Here is a 25,702-nt window from a genome sequence, read left to right on the forward strand (position 1 = left end):
ATCAGCTTTATTCTGGCACAACTACCTTCAAAAAATCTGAATGGGAAAATAAGCAATACTACTGTAGTCACACAAGACAGATCTTACTATCTACATGATGAAGAATACAGTGTGTTTTAATTGCTTGAACAGTGATCAGTTAAGCATTAAGAATTTTCTCTACCTATCTCTTATTCATAGTGTACTGCTTGAGCATGTTTTCAGAGGATGTATTTCCCCCTTGTCTGACTGGTTCTACAAGTCATATTAAGGATGGTTTAAGAGGTAAACCATTAAACCAATATGAAATTGAAGTAGTCCAGAAAGACTATATAGTAATAAGTAGTGCTGACAACAACAGAAAAAATTCACTAAAAACTGTTTGATCAGGAGAAAGCTGCAAGCATCAGTGGAGTTCATTCAAGATGATCTTGCTTCAACTTAAACCTCTTCTGAATTCAAAGAGTATAGAACAAGGAAAAAATTCTTCTGCTGGACTTAAGCCCATACCCCCTTTACTATTGCTTTCCTCATTGCTGAGTGTAGACAGGAAGCCACTATTTCACAGCATTTTCTGTTACAAACAAGGCTTTGGCTCTATTTCAGACTGTTTCTGTAACTGTCTTATGTGTATACCCTAATAGTAATTTGGTGATTTAATATGAAAAGTAATTTTTGTATACCTTAAGGCATTATGGTTTTGCCAGCTTAACTAAAGTTGTTTATCTAAAACCTTCTGACTTCAGTCTGGAAAATACAAAAATGTAGCTTGCAAGTGTTTTCTTAGTGAAACAAGGTCATTCTTATTTTACTGTGTCATGCAGAAGATAAGACAAACTACAGAAAGCATTTGTCTCCCCTGTTCAGTCTTGTACAACTAGATACTTCCTGTATTTTTCCAAAAGCTACTAGCTTTAACACAGCAAAGGTAGCAAGCAAAAAATTTAAGGACTTGTTTGTATATTACAGATCCTTGGGACCTTCCAGAACACCACTCACTCAGAGAAACTATTTGTATCAGATTCAGAGGGATCACTGGGAATGCTCATTCTTGTTGCACAGCTTAAGACAATATTGCAAAGTGTTCTGATGCAGTTCTCAAAATATTTAGATAAATCAAGACCAGCTACCATGTCTTACCCATTTCCAATAAGCTCGTTTTACATGGACTGCTTGTACCTTAGCCCCAACAATCAAGTGCCTACTTACAACTATTTTGAGATAATCTATTAAAGCTGTAAGAATGTGTGGCAAACATTAATTTTTGCTAAGTGACCTAGGTTCTCTGGGTAATACATAAACATATTCTTAGTAGTATAAACATAAGTTTAGTATTCCAAAAGGGAAATTAGTCCTAAGTGCTTTGAGAAGAGTATTAAAGTGAATATGCATGTTTTCTGCTTTCTTGCTGCAGCTTAATATAAAGATAGAAAACTGAATGAATATAGGAAAAAGTGAAGCCTAAGAATATAAGCCAATTCAACTCTCTTAAAATAATGGCAGCCTGGCTAGAAAACATTTTTTCATAGTTTTCGTCAAGGGCTGCTGATAGGAGGGTTCAGTGCATGCTGATGTGGTTTGAGACTGTCCAATGTTCATAAGTATTATGTAATTCATAAGCTGAAAGGAAATTATACTTGCAAGTCAAACTGATAGACTAATACAGCAGATCAGGAACTAAATTTCCTGGAAGATATGCCCCAGATTTTTTAARGAAAGCATGAAGTTTAAACAGAGGAATGACTTTTCAGATATTGGTACCCTTGCAGTCTTGCATCATAAATTTTAACAATAGTTTTAGATAAGTAGTCACTGTGCAAGAATTTACACAGATCAGTTTTTTCCTCCTACCAAAATAATGGCAGAGTATTTTCCAGGCACTCCAAGGATGTGGAATTTCCTCTCCCTTCCCCAGAAGCATTACAAGTACCAAGACTTAGACAATTTAAGAGTATATTTTATGAATGTTTATGACTTGCTTTTTCTGAAGCCCAGCTTCTAGCAGCACAAAACTAGAAGAAAAGGATTAAAGATTTAATTAAAATATGTATGTGTTCCCTGACTCTTGGCCATAAAAAAGTCAAGGGGAAGACCCCCCACCCTTCTAAACTTGACCCCCTAAAAGCTGGAGTAGCATATCCAATGATGTGCCAAATTTGTTGATAATATGATGTGCCAAGCAGTATTTGATTCCACTTTTTTTATTAAAATATCTCATGTATATTGCTCACATTAAAATACAACAGTATTTTAAATATAGCCACGGGTTTAGACGCTCAAAAAAACCCAAAACCACATCACTTTAGTAAAACAAATAAATAAGTCAAACTTGTTTATCAAAGTTTCAGACAATCAGGCTTGGTAGATAATCATTTCAGATACACAAGAGAAGTTTTAAGACAGTAATACCCATATGACACTTTTTTTTAGAACACCACGTGCAGCTTATCTACAGTACATGTACTAGAACACAGAGGCACTGGCTCTATAATGGTGGGTAAAGTTATGAACTACAGCATAGTAAGATCCTGCTTTACACTAGCTTTTGGATAATGCCCTATACTAGAATGGCATTGCAAGGCATATCCAGGAAAGATGGAGTAATCTAGATAGACTAAATCCTTTGACACACACATATGTAAGTTTGTTAACCAATTCCCAGCATAAGTGGAAGGTTAGCCTTAGTCAGCAAGTATGCAAAGCTTGAGTTAGTAATGAATTTGATTAGACATTCTGACAGCTATGCTCCATTGTCAACACTGATTTCATGGAACAGTATTTTACTTCTGTTTTGGAAGAAGTTATTTGAGCTTTTGCATCTGGGCAGTTAGAATACAGTGTAGGAAAAAAAGAAAACCACACACACAACATTATAGCACACCCACAGAGAGCCACACTGCCTGAAGGTCTGTTAACTGTCCTGCTTTATACTGAGTCAAAAATTAGAGCAGATAGATTGACAGTGTTAGGAGTTTGGAGAAAGGGAACAGGATAGCTTTAACATTGGGCAAGACAATTAGAGGTTATTAACTCCATTTCCCCCTTACCCAGCAAAAAGGAAGAGAAAAAAAAAAAATCTACAAACTAAATTTGCACTGCAGGATCATGGATATTTCAGATTGCATCAGTATACTTACTCTTTCCTGAAAGTGTCCCAGGAAGTGAGGAAGAGGATAGCAGAAAGGAAAAAAATTCCTGGCTAACATACCCAAATACAACAAAAAAACATCAATTCCCATTGTAGAGGCACAATTCATAGAAAGCTGTGTCTAAAAYTTCCAATGGAAATAAGTAAAAATACTAGTCCAAAAATAAATAAAATGTAAATTTATCAGTTATTTTGCTGGTGCAGTGCAAGGTAAGTAAGGTCACAGAAGTGCAGTATCACCCTTTTAGTATAAATACTCTCTACATAAGTCAGAGGACCTACAAAACTAGTCTCAGAAAAACCTGTGCAACACATTTAAGATGGACAGCATGCTTATAAATCCCAGTGTCTAGGCTACCTGTTTAAACATGGTTTTCCCTTCTTTTGTCTCAGCTGCTTACAGGAATTCTGAAGCTTGGTCAGAACCAAATTCATTTGCATCACACACTTCCTGTAAACAAATTATGTTTTTGATCCCAGTATTCAGTAGCAGTTCATACTACAATGAGCTTTGATGTAACCTTTTTAGTATTGTATTAAAAGCCACAACGAGAAGAATATTTCCCAAATTAGCAACTAAATTTGAATTATTCGTGTCTGGCATTGTGTAAACATTTCTTTCAGTTCTTTTTGCTTGACTTCATTTATAGCTTCTGGTTCCGCAGGGCTCTTCTGGACCTTTGCCACAGCAAAATTAATCCCTTGAGTCAATCCTGCTTGTGTGATGTTAGCAACTTGGACCATGGAACTACGAATTTTAGCAAAGGGAGAGACAGCTCTGCTGCTGTTACTGTCAGCTGGAGAAGGAGTCATATGGAGTCCTGTCTCAAGCATACCAGATGCAGATCCTGGGCTTTTATGAGATTTACTGGAGTAGGTCCCATCAACAGCTAAGAGCTGAGGATCTGGCTCAGAAGATTGTACATCCAACTTTGATGGCCTCGAAGGAATGTCTCTGATAGTTTCAGCCTTAGTTTCTGCCTTTTTAGAAGTATTATCGCTGGTTTGATTTATTACTTGATGGGGCTCTTGAGAGCCAGCCTCAGCCTCCAAAACAGCTATCTTATTTTGAGCATCATGTACAAACCTCTGGCAGTACACATCAATAGGCTTAGCAAATTCCATCTCCACATCGTCAGCAGAAGGCATGGGTATGTCTTCACATTCAGATGTGCTAGCCTGAGTGACGTGAATCTCAGATGGAATGTGAATGCTAATGTTCATATCAGTGCTGCTTATAGACTGGGACCGACTGCCTAATCGGGGAGCTGAAGCAATAATACCACAGCTAGGCAGCACATAGTCTGTCTGCCCTATGTTCTCTAGAGAGGGAGTTAACTGGTTGTCCTCGTCGGATTTAGAGTTAGTCAGGAAGTCATCTGAATGGAATGAATCATTATCTGATATTTCTATATCAGATTCAGTATGAATTTTAGTATCTACCACTGGATTCTCTAGAGTTTCAAGGCTACTATCTGATTTCCAAAGATTAACTTTCAAATTTGGTTTTAAAAAATTGACTTTCACTTCAGGTTTGGTAAAGCTGCCTAACTTCCGAAGATTGCTAATGTTTACATTGGATTTGGTTTGTTTTACTTTCTGATTGAGAGATGAAAACTTGCTCAGTAAGTAATTCTTGCCTTGGGCCAGGGACCCTCTGTTCTGAGACCGAATGCCAATGATGTCTTCATGAGGTTTACTGCTCTTCCTGGAGGAAGAAAAAGAAATTCTCCAATGTACAATTAACAAAGCAGTTTCCTTAAAATACCAAGTATTCACCATCTTCCATCTTCTATTTTCATAAGAGATGGACATTTTAGTGAGTAACTACAACTTTTCCTTACATAATTGTACCCAAGTAAACTAAACAAATTAAAATACAGTAAGAAAAAAACAAAGAAGGGTTGCTAAAGAACTTTAGCAAGGAGAAAAGCAAGCTCATGCAGACATTTTTAGTTTTAGACAAAACTGGATTTTAAATATGTGTTTATAACCCTGACATTATTTATGCTGTACTCAGTATCCAGATTTAATAAATATTCACAATCTATAGTGCCTGTAAGAAGCAAAAGTTGTTGCTATACTTTCTATTCAGCCTGAAAGAGAAACTGAAATATTAGCCCAACAATCAATGCAGGGGAAAAGTTGTTGAAATAGGTGCCCTAATAGTTTTTCCTTGTCAACTTATGTTTGTGCTACACAATACACTTTTTAGCAGCTTTTGCAGTCTGAACTGGAAGGGTCCATGGAACATGTTACATATCAGCTGGTAAAGCATCTGCTGAACTTCAGCTAACCTTCCTCTATTATTTCTGCTTCATCATTCCTCAATGTTAACACCTCACCAATATTTACATATATGGCTTACTTCTGTTCAAGTTAGTTACAGACAGTGAACTTAACTTTTAGAACAGAACTAATTAGCTTTTGGGTTTTTTTGGATATTCAATACCAATGTTTTAGTAACAAACAGCTCAAAAAAGAAAACCCTCAAAAACCCATGCCAAAAAAGTTCACTGACAGTTTCATAATGGAAATTGTTGATCTGCTGTTCAACATCACTGTCTTTATTGTATGCTACAGAAGTGTTGGAAAAAGACATACATTCTCAACAGATCAGAAATTGCAAGAAGAGAGTGATTCAGCTTGCCTTGTCACCATTGTTTATCTATTCATTTTCAACCACCTTTCTGTTCCCCATGTTCTTTATTCATGTCCAAATACACTAGCAATAGCACCTTTCTTTAGCCTCAAAAAAATATGCAGAGTCAAATACGTTTCTAAAGCTTCCATTAGCTACAGATAAGTCTAGCTACTTATCAGCAGTAGTGCCTACAAGCCACCTTCTCTTCCCTGTTCAGTATGTTCATGTCTACCATAGACTTACTTCAAACCCTTTTAGATTTCTCCTCACATTGTTATTTCAGGAGCAATTATGTCTACTGCATCTTCACTAGCACTGGAGCCTTGGTATTCCTTACCAGTGGAGCTGAAAGCTTCTTCCCAGACTAAACCTTCACATTTGCCTTCCTAAAGTCTTATGTGGCTGTCATCCTGTGTTGGAAGGATGATTTCAACTTCATTGTTTACTCAGTGTCAGGTCAAATTTCCTTGTGACCTTTTTTCTAAAGAGAAGTCATCTAGAACACACCTTGGACTGTTGTTTTCTATATTGTCTCAAAATCACAACTACTGGGTTTGGGGGGGGGGGGTGCACATGTGGGGGAATACCCAGTACTGAATTATCTCCTGTCTGTGAGAAGCATCTTCCCATACAAAGTTAATTAATTGTGCTCCCATTCTACCTTCTCCAATATTAAACTAATATTTCAGAGTGAAATACCCTAATAAACTTCCTTCTCATTCACTGAGAAACAGCACCCATCAGCTATCCTCTAAGAAAGATTATTAAATATTTACTGGACTCATGGAAATAAGCTAAAAAGATAACATAGCACTTTGAGAACAGAGACTGAAGGATACCTTTTGTCTTAAAAAGGATTAAACTTAAAGAAATAGGTAATGGGGTTTCTTTTGGTGATAAAACTACATTTTGGTGTTAATCCTGTACCAGTCTGTGTACCTGTTAGAAGGCCTGTAGTTCTCAGGAACTCCCATTTAAGCAAGTGTCCTGGAGGTCCTTTCAATGTAAAGCTCATCTATTCCAACAAATATCAGTTCTGACCCCAAAAAGAGACTGCCTTTTACATGGAATATTTTCATCATCACAATTAGTCTAAACTTTGTCAAATACAATTATCTGTTAGCAAATAATATGAAATCATTGCATTTTTCTCCCAAGCCATAATAAGTATTCTGAGCTTGTGTAGCAAAGGAGTTCTTTTCAGCATGCCAGCCTCCTCCCTGTCAAGCATGATATTCATTTTGCAGTGAATAAAATGAATATGAACAAATCAAAGAGTTCCCACAAATTACAAGCCACCACTGTTAAAAGACAAAACACTAACATTAATCTTGCCCTATGGCAACTCCTCACTTGTCATACTTGTGATTGTCATTTGCAATATTGCTACATATTAGCAGTGACATAACAAATTTGCACTGTTAGGTGACAAAGCAGTAAGAGCGACATTCAAAAGAATATATTAAAAAACACAAAATTGTTCACAGCTTGTAAAGGAAAAGACTGCTCTGGTTACCAGCTGCTATGAACAGAATCCACTGACACTGTTGGATTTCATGCTCAAAACAAAAAAAAAAACAAAAAAAACAAGCTACAGTTCCCATGCAAGTTTTGTACTCCAGAGGTTTTTTTTTTTTTCTTTTTAATAAAAGCAACACTGCCTACAAAAATTCTAGTAAATACCCTTAATTGTCAACTCTGCTTTCATGTGCCCTCTTCTCTTAACAGGCTTGCGAAGTATAAGCTTGCGTGCCCATTCTGACCAACACATACAAGGAGTTCAGATGTTTAACTCCCAGCCACTGCAGAAATAACACTAACTAAATCAGAGGCAAAGATGTTTATATTTCTTGAAAAGTGGACTATATTCTTCATTTTTGCTTTTAACTTTATACCACAATTCTTGCATTTATCTGTTTCTATAGAGCCTGATGAAGCAAGCAATAAAACCAAAACCTTCGTAATTCTATGGAGTTCTTGTATTTACTATACTAAGTACTGGCATCATTACATTCCTGTATGCTATTCTACTATTTTTTCATACACTCTTCAGTGAGATACTGAAGATTTTTTCCATGGTGTAGGTTCATAAATAAGTCCAGTCTCCAAAGAAAAAACACACACACCCCCCACAAAACCACTAATTCCACATTTTGAGAAATATTCTGTCTACTGATGCAAGATAAGCTTTTTTAAATAAGGGTTGAATATCACCTCAACTTCTATGTAGGTTTTCACACAAGACCTGTAATGTTATCTTGCTTTGCTAAATACTCAACTGCAATAGAATCCAAACCAGCCTTATTTCACAGGCTGAATTCTTACTACAGAGCTAATAAAACAGATTAGATGGTTCATGATTAATCTGTCAAGTCTAATTTGTCCTGTCTGAACTTATTAATTCACAGTGTCACTTGAAATCATAGTGAATGTTGTTTATATGTAAGCACACATGTACAAAGGTGGCCTGAGCCTAAGTATATGGAAATCAATGGAAGATATTCTTTCTTATACTTTTAGATAAACCCCTGCAGACAGTGGTAATCAAAAGCAGTATAAAAACAAATTCATTCCTAGTGCAATAGCTAGGAAACAGAACAGTTTCTGGTAGATCTCATGCATGACTTACTATGAACTGGTAGCCACTGAGAAGAGAGAAAAAGTGGGACACAGAAGTACTCACCTCTCTAGCTTTTTCTCGATAATGGGCACATCTAATCCCATTGCTTGCTTTGTGATTTGCAGCATTTCTGCAATGCACTGAAGAGTGTCTGAAATCCAATTAGCAGCCTGTGAGACTCTTAAAAAGCCTAAAATCCTATATTTTGAAATCTAAAATTAGACTCTCACTTAATGAAATATTAATTTTATTTTCCTCTAGTAGTTGAACCCCAAAAGTTGCAATTCAAATTTAAAAGCTTACAAAATAAGCTTAAGGAAAGAATAGATTCTCCTTAAGCCCTGAAGCCTGGATATAAGTGAATTCCCTCCCCAAAAGATGTATCCTGGAAGTGAGAGAACCAACAAAATATGAATTATGTTTATTCTAAACCTTGTTGACAAAACTCAGTGCTCCAGGTAAGTGATTTCTTTCCTATTAGTATTCACTTAATTTAGTTAAGCAAGAAGACATTTCTAGTTATCAATTTCATTAACTAAATCCATTTCTTCCACTCTAGGAACTTGTCTGTTTTATCAATTTTCGGAGCAAAAGACAACGCTCCAACGTCCAGTTTAGATAGAAAAATATTGCTTTAAAACCATATCTGAATTCTATGTTTCTTTGTATTAAAACAGTAGTAGTTTAGTGTTCACACAGGAAGCCACATATAGGTATTTTTCTTCTCCCAGCAGAGAAGTGGGTTGTATTAAAATTTATCTTTCTTTAGAAGTTACTCCAAGAGTCATGGAGAACAGTGTTTGCATGAAGATAAATATTAGTATATCGAGTAAACTTTCAACTATAAAGCTTTCACATATGAAACAAACCTTTTCCATCTTCTTCAGGGTTGCGTACCACAGCTCTAAGGGTATGAAAATATCCACTTGTTTCTTTGTATTTGTAATGCAGCCTCATGCAAGAGAACTTGGGTTTGCCAAAGAGAGTAGGCTCAGGTCCTGAAAAATAAACCAGAAAGTTAGAAATTACTTTTTTGATAAGGTATTTGGTCTAGATGTTTCTGTAACTCAGAATATTAATCCACAATAAAGAAGTGAGACAGACCTTCCCACTGAACTCTAAAGAACTGCACATACATAATGAAATTGGCCGGGGGGGGGGGGGCGTGTTAGAATTCCCTCCCTTCTCTTCAACTGAAAAGGCTTTGCTTCAGCAATAGAAACAGAAATACCACACCTACTTTAACTGTACCATCAGTTGATAATGCTGGATTTAACCTGTGGATGCTATACTCTAATCAAATTAATCAGCATAACAAGATGATTTCATAATAGCACGTTTTTAGTTATAAATGGCTTTTTTCTTTGCTGCACACAGTTCTGAATGTTAAATCATGCACACTTTACCCCCCCCCTTAAAGCACATTTACAATGAGTTTGTTAAAACCAGAACACAGCTGTTTTTAGGTGTATTCCCACTTAAGCTAGGGAATCTCTCTCAAACTGAGAATTTTTTTTTAATTTTGAAAAATGAAGTGTGGTCACTGTAGTGTAACTTAGACCTAGCTAAAGAAGAATTTTTAAAAAGCTATGAAACAAAGGTCTACATAAGTATTACTCAGAACTGTCTGCTCTGCTTGGATCAAAGGGAGTATGTGTATATCATATACACATACCTGTGACTACATTGATCAAATTGTTTGCAATTTGATAAGTAATTAAATTGATTTTGATAATTAAATTGTTTAGAAGAGTTTGAAAAAAGGGAACATTTTTAGAGACCTATCACGTATCAGTTCCCATTTCGAGCATACCAGAAGGCATTCTGACAGAAGTCATGATTGTGAGAGAACGCGCAGGCTCAAGCTTGGTAATTGTTAACAGCAAGACAGCACATTTCTAGCTACAGTAGACTACCCAGGAGATAGGCAGTGTATTGAGGCTTTATGTTTCAGGATATCATGTAGAATGTTTTGGCCAACTGGCTCAAGCTTTTTTTAAGAGCACCTTAGGAAACAGAGATATAGGGTGACTCAGCTCTTACCTATCTCTATTTTTTCCAGAGCATCAAGGCTTAACCTTTGGTACTGATTCACCTTGTCGATTTCATCGTCATAGCTAGAAAGAGAGTCAGAGTTTAGTGTTTCGTGCTAATCCAGAGCAAAGCTACTCCAAACAAGTTACACAGGGTAAGAGCAATGGTAACTTACTAGGCCACATAGTAGGCAGAATTAGAAAGTAACAGCAGAACATCCACATCTTTATGAGTGGCATCAATGAGACTAAAGGAGGAAAACAAAAAGTCAATAGAGTAGGGGGTATTGGTACAACTGTAATTGATCCCCAGTATATTTTTGGGACACTTTTATAATTAAAGACACATTAGAACAACAGACTTCAATTTTGGTACGCTATCTTGTGTGATGCTATCTGTCCATAGCTTGTACATTGCAATTTTCATTGACTATAAATTGACCCACTAAAAAACCCAACAGATAAAGACAAGACACTCTTAGTAAGACAAAACTGCTTTATCAAAGTTAAACTTGCCATAGTGTAAGCAGGACCCATGCACACAGTAATATTCTCCTAGCCCTAGAGATATCCTTCTATTATTTAAGCTATTGGATATCAAGTTTAAGATCAGGTCAGCAATAGTTCGCTTTTTGGACATATTAAAAATACTGAAGAAGGAAAGAAAGATGCATAGACTCAATTCACATGATGAGTTGTGGGTGCGTGAGTATCCTTCACTGGTTTAGATGCTAAAGTTTAACCTGCAAAAGACCTAACCATTATTTTTCTTGTACAAGTTAGCGTACTCTAAACTTGATAAGGTGACTTATCAATGAAATTAGTTTGTATTCACTACTTTTCATGAAGAGAACTCTAGGCTTTCATACCAGACCCATTAGACAAAAGTTTAACCTAATAAGATATGGATTTGCAGTCAAGTTACACTTCCCCTATAAAGCAATAAGGAAAAACAGCCTCTTCTAGAGCTAAGAGTGGTTAAAAGTTCTCTTCCTGGTGCCTACCACAATTTGGCAATATTAAGCAAATGGATGCATAACCAGGCAATTTCCTCAAACTTAACTCCTTTATGCACCATTTTTATGGCACTTTGAAAAAGTTTATTTTGGAAGACCTTGACTGCACTTAACTTCTCACATGTTTTCAGCACAAGCCACTTTTTAGAAGTCTACTGTAAGATTACAAGTATTCAAATCCTTCAAGGAGTCAATCATTCCAGAAAACTGCCCGTTTGTATCATGTTTAACATATCAGCTATTAAAGCAACAAATTAAGACTAGTCATTTAAAATATCAGTAGTAGCAGAAGTGTCATGGTAGCAGTTGATCAGTTATGACTTTATTCAGCAAACCTTGGATCACAGTCAATAAGTGCCCATCCTCCATGAAATTTTTCATCATCTGGTAAAAGCAATTTCATGTAACTCTGCAACAGCTGGCTGATCAGTTCCTGGTGACTTCTCATGTTCTCCTTGTGCAGGGCTTCATGCTCTTTCTCTTTGGTAAATATGGAGTAAAGATCCTCTGTTACAGGTATACCTTGCATCAAATCTAGATTAAAAAGGGAGATAATAAGGAGAAGGCAACAATTAAAAGATATACAGCAGCAGTCTGATTTGCAAATGCCTTCAGAATGGTTCTTAAAGCAATGCAGTATGGAGCATTGAACTCTTGTTTCATTGAGAGAAGACAGTATTACACCTACCAAGTTTGCAATTTCAGCCAACATTCTATACAGAAAGTTCAGCCATACACATTTTAAAAAGTATCTTAAAATTTGAAGCCTTTACAACCCATGCTACATAAATTTGACCTTTTTTGTCTAAAGCAGAACATATGACAAGACATTTAATATTATAAGTTATGAACAAATTCTACACTGATCTACACTGCATATAATCCAGCTGACTGGTGTTTAATCTCCACATAATGACTGTTTTATGTGGTGCCCACTGGATAGACTTGAACAGTATATACACACACCTAAGGCACTTTTAAAGTTTAGAGAACAGTCAAAAGACAAAGCCAAGATGATTTTGGTAAACTTTTATAAGTTCAATAATTCAGCTGAGGATGGAATTTTACTCTTACCTATGACTGCTTGCCTATAAGCATCCCTGAAACGATTCAAGTAGTATCTGTTTGCAGAATTTACTCCATCCTTCATTACTCCTGCCAGCTTTCTTTCACCAGTCCTTGTGAAGTCACCCTGTTGCATAAGACATTGAAATCATGCAGACACAGAACTTTGAAGCAGCAGTCTTGGCTCTCAAAAGCTTTAGCGTTTTGAAACTTAGAACAGAATGGATGACAACTCAAAAAGGAAGTTCAAGTAACTCTTTCATATAGAAGTTTAAAATATATTTTCAAAGAGCCTTTATTTCTTACAGTATGTTTGACTCTTCAGAGTATCTTATGCTTTTGACAGGCCTAGGATTCTATCTAATATCCTAAAAAAAATAATAATTTGGACATATATACCAACTAAGATTAAAGTGAAACATTTAAGACATCAGGCTGGGATGTCCGAATACCTCAAAATTATTGTCCTATACTTAAAAAAAAGCAGTATTGGAACGATGGAGAAGATTAGAGCTTACTGAAGGAAGGTTTGCATCTTTTTTGCTTCTGCTACCAGAGCAAGACAAGTATAAAATCCTGAAGAAAAAAAAGCAGTCACTTTACTAGAGGATCCTGACAGTTTTCGGACTAAAAAAAGTCAGGTAGTAGCTGCTCTAAAAGCAGCTCTAAAAGCCATGCCAACTAGTATTAAAAGCATTTCAAGTGTACTTCACTTTCAAAATAAAAGAAATTGAAAATTCAAGTGTTAAATGGAAGTGAAAAATCACTTTAGTCTGTGGACATCATTAGTGAATATGGAGATCTCCAAGCTGAAAATTTAAGCCTATAAACTGAAGCTCTGCGTTCCAGATTTAGAGTCAAATACTCATAATAAAGACAAGACTGTCAGGCTGTTTTGATTTTCTGCAAGAAACAGAAGTGTAATAGACTAACCAAAGTTCAGCTGAGAGAGGAAAGAAAAAAAAAAGATTTATGTCTTAAGCATTTCCAGTGTACAGGTTTTTCCAACACCAAGTACTGGGAATACTCAGACTGTTCCACCAGTGACTATATACACAGAAAGTATCTCATAAGCCTATGGCTCTTCAGAGATCACTAATCCTGCAAGGAGTTTCATGCCCAATTTCTGATCTTGGTAGACTGCACTACAACTAACAAAAATATAACTAATCAATACCTACCTAGCCTGCTCTTAAGTCCCTCAGACAGCTTCACAGAACTATAACTATTGTGCTTCAGTTTAAGCACATTAATGTTTAAATGCTTATAGATCTTAAACTCTTAGCTCAGCTGTTTTGTATCTAGACTTAACACTAACAGAATGAAGTTAAGCCAGCACTAGCAGCAGTGCTTGCTGCTCAAGGCTTTCCTTCATTCACACTAGGTCCAACGCAAATTGTTCTCTTATTGAAAGGCCCCACATGTCTCCAAGAACAAGCAAGCAGAGTATGTGGCTAATTTTGCTATGTACAGAGGAGTTTTCTGTTGGTCATAAAAGCTATTACATAAACTATTAAACATCATAACAGATAATACTCTACCCTTTACCTTTAAAGCTGCTGTGCCAGCATACTGCCGACTTATGGCATCTCCATTGTTCGCCCATATTATCTGGTAGATTCTATTGCATTTCACTGGCAAAGGCTGTTCTGGTGGCATCACACCCAGTTTTTTGAGCTGGAATTTGATATACTTATTAACATAAGGTTCAAGATAAAGTCATTCTCAATATCAATACTTGATAAATACTTAACAATTAAGAAAAACATGCAAGTTTTAAATAGCCTTAAAAAAAAAAAAAAAAAAAAAAGAGACCATCCTGCTCACTATCAGATAAAGTTCATTGTTAAACATCACATCAAAAGAATCACCATTGGAAGCAGCAGTAATAAATTTCTACTTTCATATTTAACGCATCTTCAAAAAAAATTAGCTGAAGGAAAACAAGTTGTTCTAGATTACTTAAAATAGAGGAAATGCTTCCGTTTTCTACAGGGAACCATTAAAAAAAAAACAAACAGATGTTACAACTTAACTTGTTCAAGCTGTATCCCCCTTTGCTAAAGTCGTGTCACAATTTTTTTCATTGTAAAGCAAGGAGCTTCAGTTTTACACTTAGAATAGAAAAGAGCAGCAAGATTTCATTTCTGGATTGAAAAAACTGCACTATATACTTCAACACCCACAACCAAGGAACTTTAACAGTATGGCTCATCATAAAGTTACAATTACATTATTGCTGTGGGTTAACTTAACCTTTAAGATTAAGGCTAATAGCTAATTTACACCTTTTTAACAGCATCATGCCATTGATAAGAATATCAGATTAAAAATGCAGCTTGTAAAACAAAGCAAGATCAATGAAACACAAATAACTAAAAACAATGGCTTTCATAACCTTGAAGGTCTAAAAATAAGGAAATAGATTCTTTCCTTCCAGTCACAAGAAGGAGCACACTATAGAGACTTCATCTTTTGCTTCTGGACACTAGAACAAATTTGGTCACTTCAACTTCAAATTTAGACCTCCCAAAAGAAAGCCTTAGTAGTGACATCATATGTTATGTTTATTCATAAAGTTTGTGCATTTTGGACAGTTACTGCTTAACACTGATACTGAAAGCAAGATGCATTACTATTGAAAACAACCAGTACTTAAGTTTTTCCAAGAGAAGTCTCAGGTATTACATGAACTTAAGCCTTTTTCCACCTAATTAATTGGTAAAGCAGTACAACTTCCCATTTTGAAGTAAATACTATAAGTAACTGCAGTGCAGTCACTAAATTTTAGGCTGACTGTAGGGATAACTTGTAGGGCTAATTCATAGGCAAAGTTTGGCTTACAATAGCAGCTTAAAAAAAGTGCTCGAGCATTATTTGTGAGCAAGATAACAATTTATACAAGGCTATTCAACTCTGAAAACACTATCAAGCTCCCAGCAGAGACAAAACACATCACATAGTTCCCAGGAAATGCAAAGGCAAGGATTCATGTAACAATATTTCACTTCATGTCAGTCACTTTATAAAGCTTAGGGCATTTCTCAGTTATGAATTTGTTTTGAAGCACTTCAGCTATAAATTGGGAACAAAGCAGCACACTATCTCATCTAATACTACAGTAGTGACTACTGTAGTCCTTTCCAAAAATCTATGACTCTTAGATTGGAAAGACTGCCTGTGACTTCTCAGAGGTAACACACAGAAGAGTTGAGATGGGGGAGCAATGTAAAAAACAAAATCCCAGTCGTTATTGTAGAACAGGATTTCTACATCAGGAGTTCATACCACAATTAACTTTACACTGCCATGCAACTTTTCTATTAAATGAATAAATTTTAACAGAAGAATCATCTCCAGGATGAAGATAGCCAGTCCTTTCTTCTCTCAAAGGAAAGACTAGGCATTACAGTTTTAGAATGATTAATTTATTCTAGCTGTACATACTACCTTTTCATCTTCACAGTTCCCCAAACAGTTTGGGGAAATCCCCACCAGAGTAGGCTAGTTTAAGTGTTATTCAAACAAAGATTTTTTTTTTTAATGTCCCTATGAATTATTAAGTTCTGAGGCACCTAGAGCTCTAAAAGTTTTATTAGTTATACATGCCTGCTGTTCCATGACCACTCTTGCAATAGCAGCCTGTACCACATTGGTACGATCCAGACAGTCCATGCAGTTAACCCGGAAAATTCCTTCCTGTTTACAGATAACACCAGCTTGATCAACCCTTTCAAAGAAAAAAAAAAAAAAAGTCGTACCAAGACATTTTAGATCAAGTGTAATTTATCAGCTTCTGCAAACAGTAAAAAGTAGAAATTAAAAATTCTTACATATGTGATATTATTTCTAGTATCACTCTTCATCCTAGCTACACCCCATTCAGAATTAGCTACTTTTGTTCCCCATTACCCTCATTTCTTAAGGCCACATCTCTCTAGTCTAGCCTAGATATCCAAACACAGCCTACTTAGGCCATAAGCTTGATATTATATGTAACCAGATGTTTAATTCAATTCATACATATGTAATGACAGATTTCAAGAAAGAAAAGGTACTTAACCGCCAAAACACAAATCAGAAAATAATTTGACAGGACACTTCACTCACAGAGAATATATAGAACAATATACAGTAATTAATGAAATACTACAACCATATTCATCCTCAGAATACACGAACTTTAATCAGTACAGATTAAAGGTCAAGAATGCCTACTAGTCTCAACAGTAAGGTTGTAGTTTTAGGGTTTGTAGGTCATCAGCTATGAAGTGTTTTACATTAGAAATAAGAAAAGCTAGAAGAGTTAAAGGCAGTAAACTTGAGGCAGAAAAGAGCATCTGAGGATTTTGCTGTTAGGTGTATAGAACAAAAACACTTCAGAACACAGAATATGAAGTGCTAATGCACTAACTAGGTACCAAGAGAGGCACATAAAGATCAGTTTTGACAAACTCAAGGCCCCTGAATATGTATTTAGTTTTTCCTAAAAATATTCCATAGTAGTCTGAAAACAGTAAGTACCTACCAGCACCACTTCATGTCAAGAATAATATCATGAATGGCATCAGTCAACGTCTGAACATTTTCAAACTTCATTCCTCGGCTAAAATACAGAATTTCACAGAAGTTAGTTCAAACTAAGGTAGCGGGGTTTATTTTTTAAATCATATAAAATAATTAGGTACAGATGGGTTTTCAGCTAAGTGAAAAATACAGATATTCTCTCAGGCAACAAACAAGTATGAAAGTTTAAGTAGTAGCCAATATTCAGAGCTATTTTAAAAGTACAGCTAAACATCTAAATCTGAGACAAGAGAGTCAGAACTGTAAGCTCAAGAATTTGCATTCTTGAATTAATCCATAAATAGTATGAGAAGATAGCAGAGAAAAATGTCAAGCCAGAAGTTAAGAAAGCACACGCAGGGCAAACTAAAGAATGATAGAAGCTTTGCATTTCTCTCCTCTCAGATCTCCCATCCCCTGCATCTAAGATGCATCTAAGAGTGGCCAAAGGTTGGTATATAGCCTTTCATCTCATACAGCCATTCTTCCAAATTAGTCAGCTATGCATATATACATAGTGGTTTAACCTAGTGTTGGAGAGGGACAGAGATCCCTTCTCTGTTGCTCAGAACAGGATTCTATGAATATTTAACTAAGAAAAGTAGTATACTCAGGTTTTAGGCAATATATGCTAACACCTTCAAGAACACCCAGTTTCCTAGAGAGCCAGAGCAAAGAAGGATGCTAAAGACAGGTATGGATGCAAGTTGTTAGGCAAAGGTGTGGGGAAACAAGGACATAGTAAAATTTGTTTTTGAATTAGAGTAAGATAAAGCAACATAGTTTACTGAGTACATGAATCTGTTTTGATAAAAGCTGTTTCATATTTTTATATTTCATAATGATCAACATGTCAGCTTATGTGAGTGCATATGAATACTTTCATTACCTGAGTATCTAATGGCTTATCTAAATTTGATTTAAACTGATAAAGTGCATCTCTCATTGTAGATACTGTAATGAGGGAGAATCTCTATACTGTATTTTAATGAATGTTATATACCTCTTTTTCCTACTTTTTCTTCTTTCTTTTTTTAAATTAAAGGCAGAAAAGCAGAGTGCTTATTAAAAGCCCAAACTGAAAAGGCAAACTGACCTACATTAGTGTTCTCAGGTAATACAGGTCCAAGGGAGATCTAGCTCTTATTATTTTAACTGAAGCTACAGTCGTATATTTTCCTAATTCCAGCATCAAACATGACCTAAAAATTTCAAAGCCTCTACAGAAAAGGAGTAGGTCTGAGCAATAAAAAGAGAACATGGATTCACACGCAATGCTAGCTGATTCTCCCAAAGGGATGCATGTTAGGCTGACTTTCTTAAGCAATGCCTGTGGAGATTGGCGCTTTAGCTTTTAACTACATGCCTTCACTGGTCTTCAAAAAAGTTCTTATCAGATCAGCCCCAAGCTGCAGTTAGGTATCTATGGGGAAAACACTGATTCCATAAGGAATAACAAGTATGCAACTATTAAGGTATGTGCAACATTATACTCATTTGAGGAAGAGCCTCAGAAAAAGTAACCATTATAGCTTTGAAACTGGGATAGCCTGCCCAGCTTTATGAATGATTCTAAAGAATTAACACCCCTATACACACACCCACATTTCCCAAAGATAGTGCTTGCAGAATTGTTCTCTGTTCACACTGATGGTCACAGTGCGACAGGAAGCAGCCTTCACAGCTATAACAGTTCTTTGGAAAAAAAGAAAGAAAGAAACTCATGTAAACAAAGAATTATCAAATCAGAATTAATTCAGGATGTTGTTAGTGCTACAAAAAAGAATTTTTTTTAAAGGGCATTAGTATTTTGAGGGGAGGAGCCCTCCTTTTTCCTCTCAGGCAAAATATCTACTAATGATGTACTTAGTAAGGCTGCATCCTTTTTCAAGCCAGATGCACTCCCCATATTAAGTTACAAAAAATGAAGCTTAGAACAGTTTTCAGACCCCAAGTTTGTCCACAGCTGCAATCTGCTTGAGGGAGACAGGGGAAATGCATGCCTGTGTGACAGATTGCATGCTTGAGCATATGAACACTACATTAGTCCATGCCAACATCAGAGCGGAGTCATGAAAACAGCAACTATTTATATTGGATCAAACCAAATCACAGAACAGCATCAGGATTTTGGAAGAACCATACTGCATCTATAGGAACAAGCAAGAGACAGAAGAATAGCTTCTAGTAAGGAATTAAGAGCAGAATATCACAGTTTGAAAAGCAGGTCAGCCACAGCTTTGTTCAAAGCATGTTTTAGGCAATTGCCTTGCTTAAAGCAGAACAACTTTAAGTTTTTTTAAACATGCACCGTATTTACTAGGCAAGGAGATCAGTTGCACACAACACCAAACAGTGTTTGGTCATCCAAACTTAAGTTTGTTACACAGCTTTCATTCCCAAAAGGTATTTTTTCTTTGAAAAGAAAGTGTTTCACACAGAAATGGACAAATAACAGCTCTTCTCTCCCTTCTTGCTCTCCTTTTACACTAATATGAGAAAAGGATTCAAAGTGACATTTTTAAAAGGTCTTACCAGTGCTCATGGAAGTCAAATGAAACATAAGTCAGATTTGGATTGTTGTACAGAAGCACTTGTTTAAGGTAAGCATCTCCAATAATCTTCTCTCTGCCTGTTTGATCCACCAAGTTAATAATAACCTGTTCAAAAGTTTAATTATAACAGTCATCTTCTGCAACATGTCTTCCTTAGATATATCATGTAGTAACACATAGGACAAGATATAAAGTTTGTAGGTCATCTTGCTAAATTTACTATATTTGCTAGTTTGTACTTGAGATCAAATAAGCTCTAAGTTACCTGACTACCTGAATGTTAACACAAAGAAGCTATGAATTGATAAGACAGGTATCTGGAAGTGGGGCTTAAAAATTTTTGTAATGCATCACTGCTGTTCAGAAGTTACTTTGAAGAATATGAGAAAGTTAGTAAAATTCTGGTTGTGCACCACCTTTCCAAATGTCTAAAGCAAACTTAAATAAAAGGCTTTTTATCTTTTAGATCTCCTGCACTTTAACATGACTTGACTTCATGTGATACTCACCTGCTTTTTGTAATTTTTCAGCTGTTCTTCAAAATGTGCACGAAAACAGGACACTGTTTCATTTTCACCTGCAAGGCAGAGCAATGTTACACAGTTTGTTCGATAACAAGTTCTATTTGAAGTATCAAGAGTATACATCTGGGTATGATTTAAGCTAAAATAACTACGCAGCACAGCATAATGCATTATATAGAATTACTTCTATAAAAGGTCTTGCATCAGTTTGATCAACTACAGTATAGTGGGTCTACTACGAGTACATAAGGGAACACCATTCTTTAAATTGTTTTGTGTCGCTTTTGGTGTAGAATACATTGGACAACTTACTCCTTTTCTTTAAGCCTGTTGAATTCTTCCATATGTGTACCACACCCCTTTCAGAAGAGAAGTTCATACTTGTTTTGGGGCCAGGCAGTTATTGAAAGAGCAAAGATGTACTACACTCAAAGTGTTATCCAACTCTCCTGGAAGACCGAAGTATTTTGGGGGGGGAGCCAAACACAAACACTATCCACTTAATTCAAAGCACCACTGATCCTCTAGAGTCTCAGCTCCTACTTAGAAGTGTATCAAATTAAATGTAATTCCCCTTTAAAAAAAAATCCTATTGGGAAAGAAAAAGAGCTGAACAAAAAAAGGAATTGTAAACAGATGTCACCACACAGAAGCTTTCAGATGGAAATAATTAAGTGCTGCTTCCATATAATCTAAAGGGGGAGGGCTGTTTTAGTCTTGGATTTTCCCCTATCTACAGCTTGCTAGTTTTCCTCACTTTATGAATTAGCTTATGTTTACCTTTCCATGATCTGGCAACAAATCATCCCTCTCCAGTTATTTTCAGGTATTTAGTGTAAACTCACAAGAGCTGAATCTATTGACACATCTTCCTTAATCCTTGAAGGATACTGTTTATAAGCTTAAGATTATGTGCTAGAGTTATGCTTAGATTCCTAAGCAAGATAAAAGATAAGTTTTACTAGGTCCTACTCAAAACACAGGAGAAACACAGCCCTTCATTTCCAGCATCACAGCCCTCACACAAAAGGACCAATTACTTGATTTCTCAGCCCTGGAGTCTTCAGTGGAAGACAACTAGACTTGCTAAAGTTAGAGAAGAATGTAAATACAAGTTTGACTAGCAGAAGTACCTACTTATAAAGACAAGTCTGGGATGTCAGTCAATCCAATTAAGTGTCACTCTGATTCCACAAGATCATGAACATACTAGCATCCTTCCCAGAAAAATTTCTCCTTTACAATACTAAACTTACTAGGATGATACAAAGGCCAGTGGAATCCTTTGGAAGTTCAGGGAATGGATACCTAGTTCATACTAACATTCATATTCAGTCTCCCCAATATTCTTAGACATACTGCAGAACTGTGCAATATGAAGTGTCTAAGTTTTCCCCACATTGAATTAGCAGTTCTTAATACAGAAAGAACCTCAGCATAAATTAACTTCAGACAGAGGTACTCTTAAGACATCACTGAGCAGATTTTCTCCAAAGAGCAAGCCAAATATCTCCCTTCTCAACCCAGAAAACACTGCAACAAACAAGATGAGACACAGGCACTTGATTAAATACTGAAACTCAAGATCCCTCTGAATTTACAAGGGATAAAGTCAGAGCTCCACATAGGATTAGAGTAGGAGTTAAATGGGGTCAAGTCACTACTATTATTCTTAGCTCTTAGAAAGAGTCAGTGAAAAACTATTAGTAAAGAAATGCTACAATTTCCCTATTTCTAACAGAACTCTGATCTTTAGATATTCCATTCAAAAATACTTACTCTTGTCCAGTCGGGGCCGTGGGTTATATCTATATCCAACTTGGCTCCAGAAAACAGGCACAGAGCCTCGTGTTTGAATAAATGAGAGAGTATGATTATGGACGTGAATCAGTTGCTCCGTCTCAACGTAGTTTGCCACATTCCCATTTTTATCAACCCCTCTTCGCTTATACCGCATTCCTAGGAGGAATGAGAATAACGATCAATTCATATTTAAATATTAGTCTTAAACACAGATAACTTTGTTAGTGTTTTTAGTAACAGTGACAAGAATAGAGCTCCAGCCAAACTCCCATATCAAACAGTAGAAGTATCTTCTTCCAGTCCCCACAACTTATGTTTATTATATGAAGGCCAGGGGAAAGAGTAAGTACGTTGACAGGGTAATGCAGTTTATTGGCACTGTACAAACAGCCTATAAAGGCAAGAATAACTAGTCCATTCTAAAGAATACAAATACCTCCTGTTCTGTCAAATTTAGCAAGTTTGACTTCAGTGCTCAGTGTTTTCCTTGAACTTAAAGGCCACCTTTTATTGGCAGATGCTTCGCTTCTCACAATAAGATCTCATGAGCAGCCCAAAAGTTAGCACATCCTACAGCATAGAAAGGGAAGGCTTTTTCTTGTTTTATCTGGACATCTAATTCTGCATAGTAAGAGCAGATACTACTTCACACTATTTTTCACCTAGCTTCCTCTGATCTGGTCATTAAAGACAACAGGTAAGTGTTTGCATATGGAAATCAGGTAAAGGAGAGGCTTTCATTGTATTTCAGAAAGGACAGGGGAGAGAATAAGTTAAAAAAAATTATAGAAAGATTCAAGTCTAAAGTTTAAGTAGTTCAGAAATTCAGTTCTGCAGAATCAGAATAACTTTGCTGGGCCCAGTACTACTTCAGGACCCAAAACTTCTGAACTGAACCCCACAGCACCAGCTAAGGGCTATAAAGGGGAGAGGGGGAGGAGATTAGAAATAGGAAAGCAAAGGGAATGTAAGATACCCACCATAGGGATCTTTATAGGGACAAAAAGGAGCAAGGCAATTCTATAGAATTTAATCAGGAGGGAGCTTTTGGCCCATGATTTCAGAGTAAAGCTTCAGATGCCTTTTGCTTATTCCCTCCTGCTAGAGGTCAGATGACATCATTCCAAAACCAAACTAAGTCACCGGGGGGGGGGGGGGGGGGGGGGGGGGGGGGAGTAGTTCCCTTACTCTTGAAGTCTCAACTTTCCCAGGCACTATGCTCTTCTTCTCTAAGCTTAAGAGCAGCTGTCTTCCTTTACGTCTCATGGCACCTTTCCTTAAGGTCTTAGGTGTGTTAATAATTTAGTGCAATGTGGTTTTATTACAAACAAGCTGTCTGAAAAATAAAGAATCACTGTATGTATAACATAATACTAATTTGAAAGCCTAAGAAACTTTCTCACAAATTTTACAATGTTTCATAAATGAAAACACCTTGAACACTTAATTCATTCAGTAATGCTTAATTTTAGTTAAAAACACAGCTTTACCTTGAACTTAGTCTTCAAGGCATTGCATCAATCTACTGGAACAATCCTCTTGTTTTAAGAGAAAAAGCTCTACACAGTTTGTGTTCTGAAGTAGGAATCAGATGGTCACAATGTCATTATAGTAAAGAGTGACTTGATGAGCAGTTTACCCTGCAGCTCAGTTTCATTATGTTTTAAAGCAATTTAGCATAGATAAGACTTATTGCAAACTAGATGCTATCCTAGAACCATCACATATTTACTCTGAAAAGTTCTGATCAATAGCTTTCCTTGGAACTGGATTAAATGCATTGAATCAAGCTGCAGTGAGAAAGCCAGTCTCATATTAGGATAAGCTCACCAGGTTTTCTTCTGATGTGTTAAAAGACTGGCTGTGTAGGAAAGACAGGAGGAGTTGGTCTGGGTAGAGAATATCAGAAGAGTGCTTATAGACTGGAAAGGGTCAGAATTGAACAGGACCTACTAAAGCAATTCAGTCTTTCCTCCTGTTCTCTGAAACACAGGAAAAGTTTCATTTGCCTTGTTGCTATTAAAATAAGTCAAATAACAAACAAGACCAAAGCATGGTCCTTGTTTCACACCTTGGCCTTACCTACTTTCCCTTCAGGTGAAAGAGGAAAAAAAAAGAAAAAAAAAAAGAAACAAATGATTCTTCAAGTGCTTTTCAAGTCCCTACTGAGCTGCTATCAAGCCTTCAAAGGCAGGCCTTGGAAAGTTTCATTCCCACCCAGGCCCACTGAAGTATCAATATCAGCTTGGAGCTGTAAGCAAGGTTCAGAACAAAGTGTTCTTTGAAAATAGGACAGGGAAATTTATCCCAGAACAGTCATCTCCAAGGATACATCCAGTGCCCAAGAGGAGACCAGTGACACTCCCTCAGTTACTGGTCTCCCAAAAGCAGGAAAGGCTATAGCACATATCTGGACAGGATATTAACATCTGCTGAACAACACAGCACTGTCTTCCAAGTTTTATCTTCTGTATTCTTCTTCAGTATTCAAAAAAGTCTGTTTACATCCAATCTAAGCTGTTTATCAACATTTGGGCCTTCCGATACTCTGAACTATGTTTACTTACCAGCTCTGTGCCGACTCCGGCGTGAGATAAGTGCCACCAAAAATGTTGGATGAATGTCATCTACACAAGTTGATTCCTGAGGAGTTTCAGGACTGCTCTTCTCATCATCAGATGATTCACTATAATTTACTACAAGTTCTTCAATTTGCACAAATCCTTGTATGATAGGTATAATCCAGAAATCCACTTCAGCATTCTGAAGGTTACAAAAGATACATTTACATTCCTATTGGTTTTAATTTATATTACCTATAAATTTCTCCCACCATTTCTCATGCATATTAACAGTTGTTAGATATTTCTTTCATTTTTTTAAGAAGCTTTTGTCATATCTGTGTCCGATTCATGAAAAAACAGATACCAGCATTTTCCCTCTGCTGGTTGGAGGGATTTTAAAGCATGGGGTTAGAGGCGTGTGTGCACGGCAGGGGAAGGGTGGGGAAACCACACCTCAACAGGATTTCTGTGATGGTAAAGCAAGAAAAGGCAAAAAGCCCTCCTCTACTCCCAGTTATCTAGGGATTTAAGAAAGTCCTAGTATTCCTACCACAATTTTAAAAGCTTCTTTTCCCCTTCCTTACAGGAAGTTTTCATATAACATTATGTTTTATTAAATAAGGTTTAAAAGATTAGAGTAATAGCTATTCATGTCAAAGATTAAGACAGTCAATTCAGATAAAGCAGAAAAAAAGGTAAATGTATTACCTAGTTTCCAATTTAAAGCAGTTTTACCCTGTATGTCCACAGAAGTGGAGAATAATTCACTAAATACAGATGGCCAAGCTATTTACCTGAACTTATGGCTTGTTGGGAAGTTAAAATTTTCTACCATATTTCCAATTCAAAACAAACTAGAATGTCAACTTTTTTTTTTTTTAAACAGTTTTTCCCCAATTGTCACACAGCACATCCTCAGAAGTCAGACTTCAGGTTTGAGAACATTAGTATCACTTTCTTATTAGGAAGGTTTTTCAAAACTTGTTGCCACACAAATACACCTTGCTGGTGGACAAGAAACTTTCAGCCAATATTGATTGCTCTAAACTAGTTGTATAAGCAAGAATTAGTATGCCCACCATCCTACCAAAGAAGTTATGTTCTTCAGAGCTTTTCTTGCATGTCAGAACAGCCTAGCCTACTAGAATAAGCTGTCTTCCATTTCTCCTTCTTCTTAATAAGGCG

The 25,702-nt window shown here is 36.4% G+C and overlaps 1 protein-coding gene across 2 annotated transcripts in view; it reads right to left on the minus strand.

Moving 5' to 3' along the window:
* Positions 1-2,162: 2,162 nt before the first annotated feature.
* Positions 2,163-25,702, minus strand: part of INPP5F (inositol polyphosphate-5-phosphatase F) — a 48,018-nt gene continuing 24,478 nt past the window's right edge. The window contains exons 7-20 of one of the 2 annotated variants that reach the window (XM_026064013.1): positions 24,521-24,716; positions 21,930-22,109; positions 20,136-20,203; positions 19,607-19,731; positions 17,034-17,111; positions 16,115-16,235; positions 14,054-14,182; positions 12,515-12,632; positions 11,776-11,974; positions 10,601-10,672; positions 10,435-10,508; positions 9,261-9,389; positions 8,455-8,542; positions 2,163-4,835 (exon numbers count right to left, since the gene is read on the minus strand). In XM_026064013.1, the coding sequence (XP_025919798.1) occupies positions 3,704-4,835; positions 8,455-8,542; positions 9,261-9,389; positions 10,435-10,508; positions 10,601-10,672; positions 11,776-11,974; positions 12,515-12,632; positions 14,054-14,182; positions 16,115-16,235; positions 17,034-17,111; positions 19,607-19,731; positions 20,136-20,203; positions 21,930-22,109; positions 24,521-24,716 (2,709 nt within the window). In that variant the 3' untranslated portion in view covers positions 2,163-3,703. Of the gene's footprint in view, positions 4,836-8,454; positions 8,590-9,260; positions 9,390-10,434; positions 10,509-10,600; positions 10,673-11,775; positions 11,975-12,514; positions 12,633-14,053; positions 14,183-16,114; positions 16,236-17,033; positions 17,112-19,606; positions 19,732-20,135; positions 20,204-21,929; positions 22,110-24,520; positions 24,717-25,702 lie in introns of those variants that run through there. The other variant, XM_026064014.1, reaches the window with a different exon arrangement.

Source organism: Apteryx rowi, unplaced genomic scaffold (assembly GCF_003343035.1).
Source record: "Apteryx rowi isolate R43461 unplaced genomic scaffold, aptRow1 scaffold_206, whole genome shotgun sequence".
In the NCBI taxonomy this organism is placed as follows: domain Eukaryota; kingdom Metazoa; phylum Chordata; class Aves; order Apterygiformes; family Apterygidae; genus Apteryx; species Apteryx rowi.